Source organism: Myxocyprinus asiaticus, chromosome 5 (genome assembly GCF_019703515.2).
Source record: "Myxocyprinus asiaticus isolate MX2 ecotype Aquarium Trade chromosome 5, UBuf_Myxa_2, whole genome shotgun sequence".
In the NCBI taxonomy this organism is placed as follows: Eukaryota; Metazoa; Chordata; class Actinopteri; order Cypriniformes; family Catostomidae; genus Myxocyprinus; species Myxocyprinus asiaticus.
Genome location: NC_059348.1, coordinates 44,679,376 through 44,692,892, shown reverse-complemented (window position 1 = coordinate 44,692,892; position 13,517 = coordinate 44,679,376). Strand labels below are relative to the sequence as shown.

The following is a 13,517-nucleotide window of genomic DNA, read 5'->3' as shown; positions in this document are numbered from 1 at the left end:
GTTTGTGGCTTACCCTCCTTGTGAAGGGTGTCAATGATTGTCTTCTGGACAACTGTCAGATCAGCAGTCTTCCCCATGATTGTGTAGCCTAGTGAACCAAACTGAGAGACCATTTTGAAGGCTCAGGAAACCTTTGCAGGTGTTTTGAGTTGATTATCTGATTGGCATGTCACCATATTCTAATTTTTTGAGATAGTGAATTGGTGGGTTTTTGTTAAATGTGAGCCAAAATCATCACAATTAAAAGAACCAAAGACTTAAACTACTTCAGTCTGTGTGCACTGAATTTATTTAATACACGAGTTTCACAATTTGAGTTGAATTCCTGAAATAAATGAACTTTTCCATGACATTCTAATTTATTGAGATGCACCTGTATATATATGACATACCTGTCAGCAGGTGGCGGACGGTCTGGTGCAGAACGGGTTCAATGCGCCATTGGTGTCCGGGGTGCGCGCTGTAGCGGGCGCGAGCAGAAATCGAGCCTGTTTTTTCATCATGGCTGGCGGTGAAAGAGTCGCTCATCTAATGCGCCAGCTCGCGAGCGCGGCGTAAGTTTTGCACATTTGATTTCACACCGCTACGGTATTAAAGTGTGTGTTTAGTGAATATACTTTCATATTTATTAATTTTTGTATGTATAGGGACACTAATCAACGTCCTGAAAGTTGTAAACAAACCTAGAGGGCACCCAAATGTGATTTGAAAGACATACAGTGGTAGACCTACCTTGTACATAACCTACAGATATCAGCACATTATATTTATACGCAAAATGTTTTAAAGGTGCAGATGCCCCGCTCATTCTCAGGCGTATTCGCACTCCTATCAACGAGGTAATATATTTTGGTTACATTTCCCAATTAGGTTCCATTTGTTAACATTAGTTAACAACATTAGTTCAATGTGAATTAACAACGAACAGTACTTTTACAGCATTTATTAATTTGGTTAATGTTCATTTCTACATATTGCCTACTAATACATTTCTAAAATCAAAAGTTGGATTTCTTTTTTAACATTATGACTTGTATTTTTATTAACTAACATTAACAAAGATTAAAAATGCTGTAAAAATGCTGTTGTTTATGATGATACCTAATGCATTAACTAGTGTTAATGAATGGAACCTTATTTGAAAGTGTTACCAATCATTTTTCAGCATTGCTTTTTTCTCTGAATATATTTACTCAGTTATATATGAGGGTGTTTTATGTGTTTAGTTTCTGCAGGTGAAGCTCATTCCTGTCAACAGAAAACTGACTACGCTTTTGAAGTAAGAGTGCACCATACATTTATTACTGAACAGTTTTACCACTTATTTATAGTGTTTTAAAGTTAAAGTTTTTAAAAATATATATATTTTATAGTTATTTACAATTACGTAACTGTCATAATATGACATCAAACTCTGTTTATATTTACCATTTTTTTTGTTCATTGTTTATTCTTCTTTCTCAGATGGCCTGCTCAAATATCAGATTTGGAGCAGGAGTGACCAGAGAAATTGGCATGGTAACACTGACCCATCCTGAAATGATAAACGCTGAAGGCTTTTGCTGTTACAGAAAACGGATTATTGCCATTTATCAGAAATAAACTCACTGAATAGACTTTGAATGTAACTGTTAAATCTGCCCTTCAAAGTCAGTTCAGTTTTAGAGTTGTCATTCATCATAAATTGTAAAAAAAAAAAAGTAATTGTAAAGGAGACTGTGGCTTTTGATTTGTTGATCAGGATTTGCAGAACATGGGAGCGCGTAATGTGTGTCTGATGACTGATAGAAACCTGTTGCAGCTGCCCCCGGTTGCGGCAGTGCTGGACTCATTGACAAAACAAGGAGTTAAATACAAGATCTATCAGGATGTAAGAGTGGAACCAACAGACAAAAGGTAGAAAAAGAGAGCACAGTAATACACAGAGGAAAAAAAAGAAAAGAGAATGCATGCATGCATGTATGTATATGGGAATCAGTGAGCAAATGTGTGTGAACACAAGAGGGTCATTTGTAAGTTTTGTATGTCTTTGTTGAACTTGCATCAGAAAACAGTGCTGCTTACACATTAACACACATGCATACTGATTCTCTCTCTATGTGTGTGATTGTGTTGGATTGTTGTCTGTTTTTGTCGACATGCATATTCTTGTTTCTTATTAGGAAAAGGAGCATGTGACCATTGTTTCTCTTTTCAGCTTTCAAGCAGCGATCGATTTTGCCAAAAAAGGACACTTCGATGTTTATGTTGCTGTAGGCGGGGGCTCTGTGATTGATACCTGTAAAGCAGCCAATCTCTATGCATCTCATCCAGAGGCAGAGTTTCTAGACTTTGTCAATGCACCAATTGGAAAAGGAAAACCAATTACAAGCTTGTTGAAGCCACTGATTGCTGGTACAAACAAACAGAGAGATAAACTCAGTCTTTTCTCTTTTAATTTTTCTCTCTCACTCTCTCTCGATTATAGTAACCATTTTATGTAGGACAGATAACTAACTCTTGTATACCGTGTGGACCAGCATTCTTGCACTTCTGAAATAATTAATGAATCAATTAAATTAAAGGGATAGTTCACCCAAAAATGATAATTCTCTAATTATTTACTCACCCTCATGCCATCCCAGATGTTTATGACTTTCTTCTGCAGAACACAAATTACGATTTTTAGAAGAATATCTCAGCTGGTCCATTCAATTCAATTGAATGGTGGCCAGAACTTTGAAGCTCCAAAAAAGACATAAAGGTATCATAAAAGTAATCTATACGACTCAAGTGGTTTACTGTAATTCATGTAGTCTAAAGCAAAATGATAGGTATGGGTGAGAAACAGATCAATGTTTACATCCTTTTTTTACTATAAATTGTCCCTGCCCAGTAGGTGGCGATATGCACAAAGAATGTGAATTGCCAAAAGAAAAAGAATGTGTAAAGTGAATGTCAAGATTTATAGTAAAAAAGTACTTAAATATTAATCTTTTTCTTACCCACGCCTATCATATCACTTCTGAAGACATGGATTTAACCACTGGAGTCATACACATGGGGGATGGCATGACTTATCATGATGGCATGAGGGTGAGTAAGTGATGAGGGAATTTTCATTTTTGGGTGAACTATCCCTTTAAACTAGTACAATTATTTCCTGTAACTGTTTTATTTTACATTTTGTGTGTTTTGTGTATGTGTAAGTTCCTACCACGGCTGGAACGGGGAGTGAAACCACAGGAGTGGCAATCTTTGACTTTGAGGACATGAAGGCCAAAACTGGTTTGAAGAAACATTTTACTGATTAACATTGTGTAGACACTGTTCTTTGTATCCATAAGTACAGATCTCAGAGAGAAGTGGAGTGTCAGGAGTTTATGTTTAAAATGAGATTAGTGTTAAGTTCAGGCTTATGGTTAGTGGGTGGGGTCTGGTGTCAGAGGTGGGGTTTATTATTGAGTTATGAGTACAATTAATATGTCAGTACCTCTTTAGCTGATTTTTACCTGATTGAAATACTTTAATGGTATGGGTTTTCAGGTATAGCGAATCGAGCCCTAAAGCCCACTTTAGGGATGGTGGATCCCCTGCACACTCTTCACATGCCATCCAGAGTGGCAGCTAACAGCGGGTTTGATGTGCTCTGGTGTGTTTATATCTTTTTATTAACCTGACCTTTTCTTTCCTAGATACTTTAAATTACATTAGTGTAACAGCATTATATAATTTAAAGTACATTCGTGTATAAGCAGTTTTAGTACACTGATGTTCAAATTTAGGGGGTTAATTTTGCTAAAGACTTACTAGGTTTTGCTCATTCTGTGCTTTGAAAAAAGTTAATTATATACTTGTTCCCTATTATGAATGAAGGGAATTTGTCTTATTGCTGCCTTTCAGTTGTTTTTCTGTGTACCTGTTGAATGCTTTATGTGCATGATGAACTATATTTACTGTACACTGATCAGTCACAACATTAAAACCACTGACAGGTTAAGTAAATAACATTTATTATCTCATTACAATTGCACCTGTCAAGGGGTGGGATATATTCAGCAGCAAGTGAACAGTCAGTGCTTGAATTTCATGTGTTGGTAGCAGGAAAAATGGGCAAGCGTAAGGATCTGAGCGACTTATACAAGGGCCAAATTGTGATGGCTAGATGACTGGGTCAGATTATCTCCAAAATGGCAGGTCTTGTGGGGTGTTCCTGGTTTGCAGTGGTTAGTACCTACCAAAAGTGGTCCAAGGAAGGACAACCGGTGAACTGGCGACAGGGTCGTAGGCGGCAGACCACATACACCCGTTCATGGCAACGGTATTTCCTGATGGCAGTGGCCACTTTCAGCAGGATAACTACCACACTGCAAAAATTGTTCAGGAATGGTTTGAGGAACATGACAAAGAGTTCAAGGTGTTGACTTGGCCTCCAAATTACCCAGATCTCAATCTGATTGAGCATCTATGGGATGTGCTGGACCAACAAGTCCGATCCATGGAGGCCCCACCTCGCAACTTACAGGACTTAAAAGATCTGTTGCTAAAGTATTGGTGCCAGATACCACAGGACATCTTCAGAGGTCTTGTGGAGTCCATGCCTTGACGGGTCAGAGCAGTTTTGGTGGCACGAAGGGGACCTACAAGATATTAGCCCGTAATGTTGTGGCAGATCAGTGTACTGTATACAAATACACTGCACTACATGAAAAAAATTGTAAAGGAGAATGCATGCCAAATGGATTGAAAATCTTCTTTAAGACAATCATAGTTTTTTGATTATGATAGATATTTATTAATGTTTGGCTTAAATTTCTCTCTCTATTAAGTCACGCGTTGGAGTCTTTTACCGCATTACCGTATAACCAGAGGAGTCCCTGTCCATCCAACCCCCTCAATCGGCCCGCCTACCAGGGCAGCAATCCAATCAGTGATGTCTGGGCAAGACACGCTCTGCAGATTGTTGCCAAATACTTGAAACGGTGTGTTTAAGTGTGAGTTAGGTCTCATTGTGATTATTTGGTTGTTTATTATGTGATAATTGGACTTAAAATTTCAATACCGTTAATGTAAGACGACGTGTATGTTTGTGTGTTATAGGGCGGCGCATGACTCTGGTGATGTAGAGGCTCGCTCCAGCATGCACCTGGCCAGTGTATTTGCTGGAATTGGCTTTGGCAATGCTGGAGTCCATTTATGGTAATTAAACAGAACTCATTAACATCCAAAAAAGAAACAATTCTGTTAATGAGTTTGTTAGCATCAAATCACAGCACACTTATGAGACTGCCCAATTGAACTACTAGTTCTAAACTATGATTTTTCTCCATTTGTCCACCTGCGCATATTTTAGGCAGCACAGGTGGACTGCACTTGTTGTTCAAGGACTGGCTCAAGAGATCTCAGCTCTTACTGAATCTTTTTAATGGCTAGTTAGAGAGGCTGATACAGCCTTTTATGAAAATGTTGCATTTTTGTAATAACGCCTCTAATTTAGACAGAGAATCCAGTATGGTGTGAAAAATCAATGTTAAAGCTCTGCACATCTTAGAGATACAGAGTCGGCTACACCACAAAAAAAACAAACATTTTCTATCCATATTAGAGTTTGGGTTAATTTGGCTTCTACTTCTAATTTTCAATTAATATATTTCTGGGGTAATATTATTTGGTAATGTGAATTGTTGTTTGTTTTTAGTTTATTTGTTGTTGTTAAATTATTATTTTTTTGATCTCTTTCTTTAATAAGTCATGGAATGTCATACCCCATTGCCGGAAATGTCAAAACTCACAGAGCCAAAGGCTACGATGTAGACCATCCTATAGTGGTAAATATAATGAACTGTATCTAAAGCAAAAATCACACATAATTTGTTATTATATATATATATATATATATATATATATATATACCGATCAGCCACAACATTAAAACCACCTGCCTAATATTGTGTAGGTCCCCCTCAAGCCGCCAAAACAGCGCCAACCCGCATCTCAGAATACCACAATTGTCAGAGCGGTTATCTGAGTTACTGTAGACTTTGTCAGTTCGAACCAGTCTGACCATTCTCTGTTGACCTCTCTCATCAACAAGACGTTTCCATCCACAGAACTGATGCTCACTGGATGTTTTTTGTTTTGGCACCATTCTGAGTAAATTCTAGAGACTGTTGTGTGTGAAAATCCCAGGAGATCAGCAGTTACAGAAATACTAAAACCAGCCCATCTGGCACCAACAATCATGCCACGGTCCAAATCACTGATTACATTTTTTCCACATTCTGATGGTTGATGTGAACATTAACTGAAGCTCCTGACCCGTATCTGCATGATTTTATGCACTGCACTGCTGCCACACGATTGGCTAATTAGATAATCGCATGGATGATTGTTGGTGCCAGATGGGCTGGTTTGAGTATTTCTGTAACTGCTGATCTCCTGGGATTTTCACGCACAACAGTCTCTAGAATTTACTCAGAATGGTGCCAAAAACAAAAAACATCCAGTGAGAGGCAGTTCTGTGGATGGAAATGCCTTGTTGATGAGAGAGGTCAACAGAGAATAACCAGACTGGTTTGAACAGACAAAGTCTACGGTAACTCAGATAACTGCTCTGTACAATTGTGATGAGAAGAATATCATCTCAGAATGCTATTCTGAGATGCAGGTTGGCACTGTTTGGCAGCACGAGGGGGACCTACACAATATTAGGCAGGTGATTTTAATGTTGTGGCTGATCAGTGTGTGTATATGTATATATATATATATATATACACACACACACACAACCCCAATTCTGAAAAAGTTGGGACAGTATGAAAAATGCAAATAAAAACAAAAAGGATTGATTTGCAAATTATATTTACCCTTTGCTATGTTGAAAGCACTACAACTACACATTATATGATGTTTTACCTTGTGAATTTCATTGTTTTTTGAAAATGAACAGTAATTTCAAATCAGATGATAGCAACATGATCCAAAAAAGTTGGGACAGTCTAGTGTTTACCACTGTGAATCATCACCATTTCTTCTAATAACTCTTATTAAGCATTTGGGCACTGAAGACACAAGTTTTTTAAGTTTAGAAAGTGGAATTTTCCCCCATTCATCCGTTATGTAGGTCTTTAGCTGCACAATTGTATGGGGTCTTCATTGCCATCTAATGCACATCATAATGCACCACACATTCTCAATTGGAGACAGGTCAGGACTGGAGGCAGTCCAATCTAGCACCCACACTCTCTGCTTACACAGCCATGCACTTGTAATCCGCGCAGTATGTGGTCTGAAGTTGTCCTGCTTGAAAACATCCCTGGAAAAGATGGTGCTGGATGGCAGTATATGTTCCTCCAAAATTTGTACATATCTGTCTGCATTCATGGTGTTCTCACAGATGTGCGACAGTGTTGATGTAGGGCTTCTGCTTTGCAACTTACATCTGTGGATGCAGCGGAGAGTGGTGTTGACTAACAAAGGTTACAAAAGTAATCCCAAGCCCATGTTCATGATATCCATTACAAATGAACAGTGTTGGCTAACTTTACTTTTAAAAGTAACTCGTTAAAATATTGCATTACTCCATAAAATTAAAAAGTTATTTTTTTATGGAAAGTAAAGCGTTACATTACTTTTGCGTTACTTTTTTTTCTCACAGCCACTTTCTCTTCTGCTATTCATTATGCATTCCATACAAATAAGCCATGCATTGCATACAAGAGACATTACAGGTCATGCTAGCTACTGTACATCACTCATGTCAAAACAACAGTAAACAAACAGATATTTTGAAAGTAGGTCTACACATCATATTTATAATAAAGAATCAATAACATGAATATGCATGATTTGTTTTTCCATCAACATGGCAGCCAGTATGAATAATGAAGAATAACCACGGTCTTACCTGAAGCAGCAAAGTCCAACACTTGAACCTGCATCATATCTGTCATCATGTGCTGTGCCAATCGACAATATCAGAGTCAACTTAAGATGCTTTTTCAAAAGTCAGGATAAAATTCAGTGGGGAATGTCAGCCTAACATGTTCAAGGAATGTGTCTGATAATAAAAGAATATTTTTCATTTAAGTCATCTCAGTGCGGACAGCCTACTGCAAAGGCGCATGTTGATACAACTTGAATGGAATCAATTTAATGCAACCAAAATGTCATAAAAATGGTTTGTTTCATGAATCAAACTACTTGTTAACAAAAATTTAGAATATTTTTAGAAACTAAGACATTTTCTCTGCATACACAATTGATGTAGAACGTTGCTTGGAGTCACTGATCCAGAGTCAGCTATTCTCATCCCATTCTCCTAGTTACAGGGAGCTGTAACACGGAGTAGTTCGGCTGCATAATTCAATGAATTGAGCGAGTATTTCACCCTGTGTATCATGTCATGGCCAGTGGAAGACTAGTCTTATCCCTCTGCCTAAACGCGTTTACTGATTTTTTTAATGCAGTGTGTATTAACACGAATCAGTCGCGTTTCACTCAACTGAATTTTGACCTCATATTACGCTAAAACACAACATTTTAGCGAGTTGATTGACAGGCAATGTCTGTATCTAAAAGGTGATTGGCTGTTTTACCTGCAAGGTGGGACTTCCTTTCTACATCCATTGACTGTTGGGTGTTAGAGCTTCTTGGTTGGGTGTTCCAATTTCTCCCATTCATATAAATAGAAGTGACTCATGTCTGCTAAATAGTCTCTGGCCTCACACTCTATAGAACTACAATGACCATCATGCACTATGTCTCCTCCCCAGAGTTTGGACACTTTTACAACTGATTTCTCACAATACAGGGGCAGTAGAGGTGTACCAATGCAACGTGTTACTTTATTTAAAATAACTCCGATGTTATGGTCTAAAATAACAAATATTGCATTACTTTACTCGTTACTCTAAAAAGTAATCTGATTACGTAACATGCGTTACTTTTAGTGCGTTACCCCCAACACTGCAGATGAATGACGTTTTTTGAGACAGCGACGTCTGAGGGATTGCAGATCACGTGCATTCAGAAGTGGTTTTCGTCTTGCCCTTTACGCACCAAGATTTGACCAGATTCCTTGAATCTTTTAACTATATTGTGCACTGTAGAGGGTGAAATGCCCGAAACCCTTCTAATTTGTCTTTGGGGAACATTGTTCTCAAAGTACTGGATTATTTGCTGAAGAATCTGTTGGCAAATTGACAAGTCTCGAATGATCTTTGCTCTTGAAGGACTAGGCTGTTTTTGGAGGCTCCCTATATACTATGACATGATTGCCTCACCTGTTTCACATCTCCTGTTTCACATCGTCTTTTTATTTTAACTCGTCAAATTGTTATTAGTCTTAAATTGCCCCTGTCTTTGCTTTTTTGAAGCGTGTTGCAATCATCTGATTTGAAATGACTGTACATTTTCAAAAAACAATGAAATTCACAAGGAAAAACATCATATAATGTGTAGTTGTAGTGCTTTCAGTATAGCAAAGGGTGAATATAATTTTTTATACTTTCCCAACTTTTTTGGATTGGGGTTGTGTGTGTGTGTGTGTGTGTGTGTGTGTGTGTGTAATCGAAATCAAAATCATGCTGCTACTACCAGTATTTTGGGGTGCTGTGTATTTGCATCTTTCTCAAAGTAGTTCCCTTTTTATTTATTTATTTATTTATTTATTTATTTGTCTTTGTAGATTCTCTGTGTCTTTTGCACTGTAGTTTTGTCTTTCTCTTTCAGCCTCATGGACTCTCTGTAGTTCTAACATCACCTGCTGTTTTTGCCTTTACTGGCAACATGTGCCCAGAGCGCCACCTGGAGGCAGCTCAGATACTAGGTGACACACATAAGTGGCTAAAATTGTTTAAATATGTCAGATATTAACATTGGACTCTGTCTGACTTAAGCAGTGATAAATCTATAACTATCTGAAATTGCTGTATTTTTTTACTCAGTCATCATGGTTGGGAAAACTTTTACTTATTATTTGCACACCAGGTGTGGAGTAGTTAGGATTTACTGCATTTTGCAGGTAATTTTAAAGAACATTACGTGTTTTGGTTATGGATGGAGGTTGATATTACAGACGTGTGTGTTTTATTAGGTGCTGATGTGAGAAATGTGAAAAAAGCAGATGCTGGCCGTGTGTTGGCTGACATTCTCAGGAGTTTACTGTATGACCTGGAAGTGGAGGATGGCTTATCTGCAATTGGTTACACTAAAGAGGACATTCCATCTTTGGTGAAGGGCACTATTCCTCAGGTCAGCCAATCACAAAGGAATCATTTTCTGCTGAAGGCAGAAAATGTGCCTCTTCAAAAATCATCTTAATCACCTGAGGATAAGAGTTAAAGATACCGGTATAAAGGGCTGTAAATTGTAAATACAGTGAGCCAGACACACACAACATTACAGTTAGCCAAATAACATCACATAACCTTGAGTTTGTGTATTTTTGGCAGGAACGGGTAACTAAACTGTCCCCAAGAGCTCACACTGAAGAGGATCTGACTGATCTGTTTGCTGCTTCCATGAAGCTCTACTGAGCACACTGACAGAGATTTTTTACAACTGGACTGAAAATAATCAAGCACTGATTAGCTGTGCTGATTGTTATGTAATCAGAGATACTGATCTGAACGCGTTGACCCCACTTAAGTTGAATCCTTTTTTAGTGTGCTGTCTTTGCCTTGCCTGAGAAAAGCAGCAAGATTTAAATTAAAATACTATAATACACACTCACTCACGTAGTGTTATTCTGTACACATCTAAATGTTACACATACTCTTGTTTCATGCAAGTGATCTCATTACAGCAGATGACATGCTGGAAACACATTTAAACAATAATCATAATTGTAATCACATTTAATCCACTCTGTATTCACCAGAGTGCATTCATTCACTCTCTAGGCTGATTTGTTAATCAGAATGATTTAGGGAGATTTAATTTAAATTATTCTAAACTAAGACTCCAGATTAGAGTTAATCAGGAAGATGTCATTCACTCCCTCAGTGTTTTTGAAACTCTTGTAATTTTACTGGTTTTTTTTTTTGGAACAATTTACAATAAGGGTCCATTTGTTAACATTATGTACCTACATTAGTTAACAAACTAACAATGAACAAAGCTGTTACAGCATTTATTAATCTTTGTTAATGTTAATTTCAACACAGACTAATACATTTTTAAAATCAGAAGTTGTATATGTCAACATTAGTTAATGCAATATGAACTAACATGAACTAACAATGAACAATAACACAACTAACATTAACACAGATTAATAAATGGTGTAACAAATATATGTTGTTAATTGTTAGTTCGTGATATCTAATGCATTTACTAATGTTTATGAATTGAACGTGTTTGTAAAGTGTTACTGGGTTTTTTTCTTCTGTTGTAGAGTTGATTTTGTGTTCCTGATGACCCAGAAAGTCTGACAGACAGATTAATTCCACACAGTTCTTAAAGTCATATAAATAAATCAAAGGCAAAAATGTGGGCCCAAACTCCAATATTACATCAATTACTGCTACTCCACACAAGGCTTTTGTTTAAAACTGTGCTAACAATAAATGTTAAGCTGAATGGAAAATAGTGCACATAGTATTGCCTGAAAGATTGTGTGTGTGCATCAGCGGCTGTCTTAGAAATAGATTATATGTAGCCTTGTTTTCACTGTGATGCAGAACAAAACTGATACAGGGGAGAGAAGCAGAATTTTACATATTCTCTGTAATTCATTCGTTGTAATTGAGTTGCCACATTGCCAACAAATAAAATTTGTATAAAATTAAGACTTGCTATACAACTAAAAACTATATCCTCAAGAGTGCTGCTGTTTCCCAGAAAAGCACATAATCAAACCTCTCTAATGTGCGTGTGTGTGTGTGTGTGAGGGAGTATTTAAAGAGGAATAGAAAAATAGAAATAGCATTGATTCTGAATGATCAGATGGTGTGTCAGCTCTTTCCCTGTACATTTATATACAGAGTTTGTGTGTGGTCGGACTTAATCATGGAGCAAATCTAAATGCAGAGTCATGAAGAGTTTGAAGTGTTCACCACTGTGATGTCCCCTCAAAGTGAGTGGTTCATTCTCTCCTACTTTTTAGTATTTCCTTAGTGTAATTTACATGAAAGCAAAATGACACTGAATTCCATCTATAAACACTGTTCATAGATTGGACTGTAATAATTACGGTGTCAAAAGTGTGTTTTTATCAAATTGATTGTTCACATTTTTTACAGTATGTCAGAGAAGAGTGATATTCAAGCACCTAGGAGAAATGGTAACACACACACACACATGTTGGTGCGGCTATCCTTATGAGGACTCTCCATAGACATAATGATTTTTATACTGTACGAACTATAGATTCTATCCCCTAACCCTACCCCTAAACCTAACCCTCACAAAAAAACTTTCTGCATTTTTACATAAATAATAATAAAAAAAATAAAACAAACATCGTTTAGTATGTTTTTTTAAGTGATTTGAATTGTAGGGACACTAGAAATGTCCTTATAAACCACATTTATAGCATAATACCCTTGTAATTTCCAGTTTGTAACCTAAAACAAAGTCCTCGTAAACCACCCAAACCCGCCACCACACACACACAGCCAGCATGTCTCATCTCTACACATAATAAACATATACATGGCCAAAAGTTTGGAATACTGTACTGTAATTTTGCTTTTATGGAAAGAAATTGGTACTTTTATTACCAATTGGCAAAGTAGCAGCTGATCACAATGTATATTCAGGACATTAATAACGTGAAAAATTACTATTACAATTTGAAAAAAAATGTTCAGAACTTCTTAAACTACTTCAAAGAGTTCTCATCAAAAAAATCCTCCATGTGCAGCAATGACAGCTTTGCAGATCGTTGGCATTCTAGCTGTCAGTTTGTCCAGATACTCAGGTGACGTTTCACCCCACGCTTCCTATAGCACTTGCCATAGATGTGGCTGTCTTGTCGGGCACTTCTCACGCACCTTACAGTCTAGCTGATTCCACAAAAGCTCAATGGGGTTAAGATCCATAACACTCTTTTCCAATTATCTTTTGTCCAATGTCTGTTTCTTTGCTCACTCTAACCTTTTCTTTTTGTTTTTCTGTTTCAAAAGTGTTTTTTTCTTTGCAATTCTTCCCATATGGCCTGCACCCCTGAGTCTTCTCTTTACTGTTGTACATGAAACTGGTGTTGAGCGGGTAGAATTCAATGAAGCTGTCAGTTGAGGACATGTGAGGCATCTATTTCTCAAACTAGAGACTCTGATGTACTTATCCTCTTGTTTAGTTGTACATCCGGCCTTCCACATCTCTGTCTGTCCTTGTTAGAGCCAGTTGTCCTTTGTCTTTGAAGACTGTAGTGTTAAAAAAGGTTTTACTTCTAAAGAAATTAATTGCAATTTTGAAACATATGTATAGAATCAAGACTCTAGTCATATCAGTAACCTTATAAAAGCTGTTTTATTCTACATAGGGCAAGGGCGCCCTCATGGGGACTGCTATTTTAGAATCACATGACCAGC

At 37.3% G+C, this 13,517-nt stretch overlaps 1 protein-coding gene across 3 annotated transcripts; it reads left to right on the top strand.

Annotated features, from left to right (window-relative positions):
- The first annotated feature begins 438 nt into the window (after window positions 1-438).
- Window positions 439-11,771, top strand: adhfe1 (alcohol dehydrogenase iron containing 1). 3 transcript variants are annotated; one of them, XM_051696830.1, is made up of 14 exons: window positions 439-554; window positions 790-839; window positions 1,227-1,279; window positions 1,465-1,518; window positions 1,742-1,896; window positions 2,198-2,370; window positions 3,190-3,267; window positions 3,526-3,631; window positions 4,809-4,961; window positions 5,080-5,178; window positions 5,729-5,807; window positions 9,712-9,808; window positions 10,076-10,233; window positions 10,434-11,771. In XM_051696830.1, the coding sequence occupies exons 1-14, from the start codon at window positions 502-504 to the stop codon at window positions 10,515-10,517; spliced, it is 1,392 nt and encodes a 463-aa protein (XP_051552790.1). In that variant the 5' UTR covers window positions 439-501; the 3' UTR covers window positions 10,518-11,771. The 3 variants fall into 3 exon arrangements, with proteins under 3 accessions (XP_051552790.1, XP_051552789.1, XP_051552791.1); XM_051696829.1 differs by having other exon boundaries at window positions 2,198-2,394; XM_051696831.1 differs by lacking the exon at window positions 439-554 and having other exon boundaries at window positions 798-839; window positions 1,465-1,649; window positions 2,198-2,394.
- The last annotated feature ends 1,746 nt before the right edge of the window (window positions 11,772-13,517 follow it).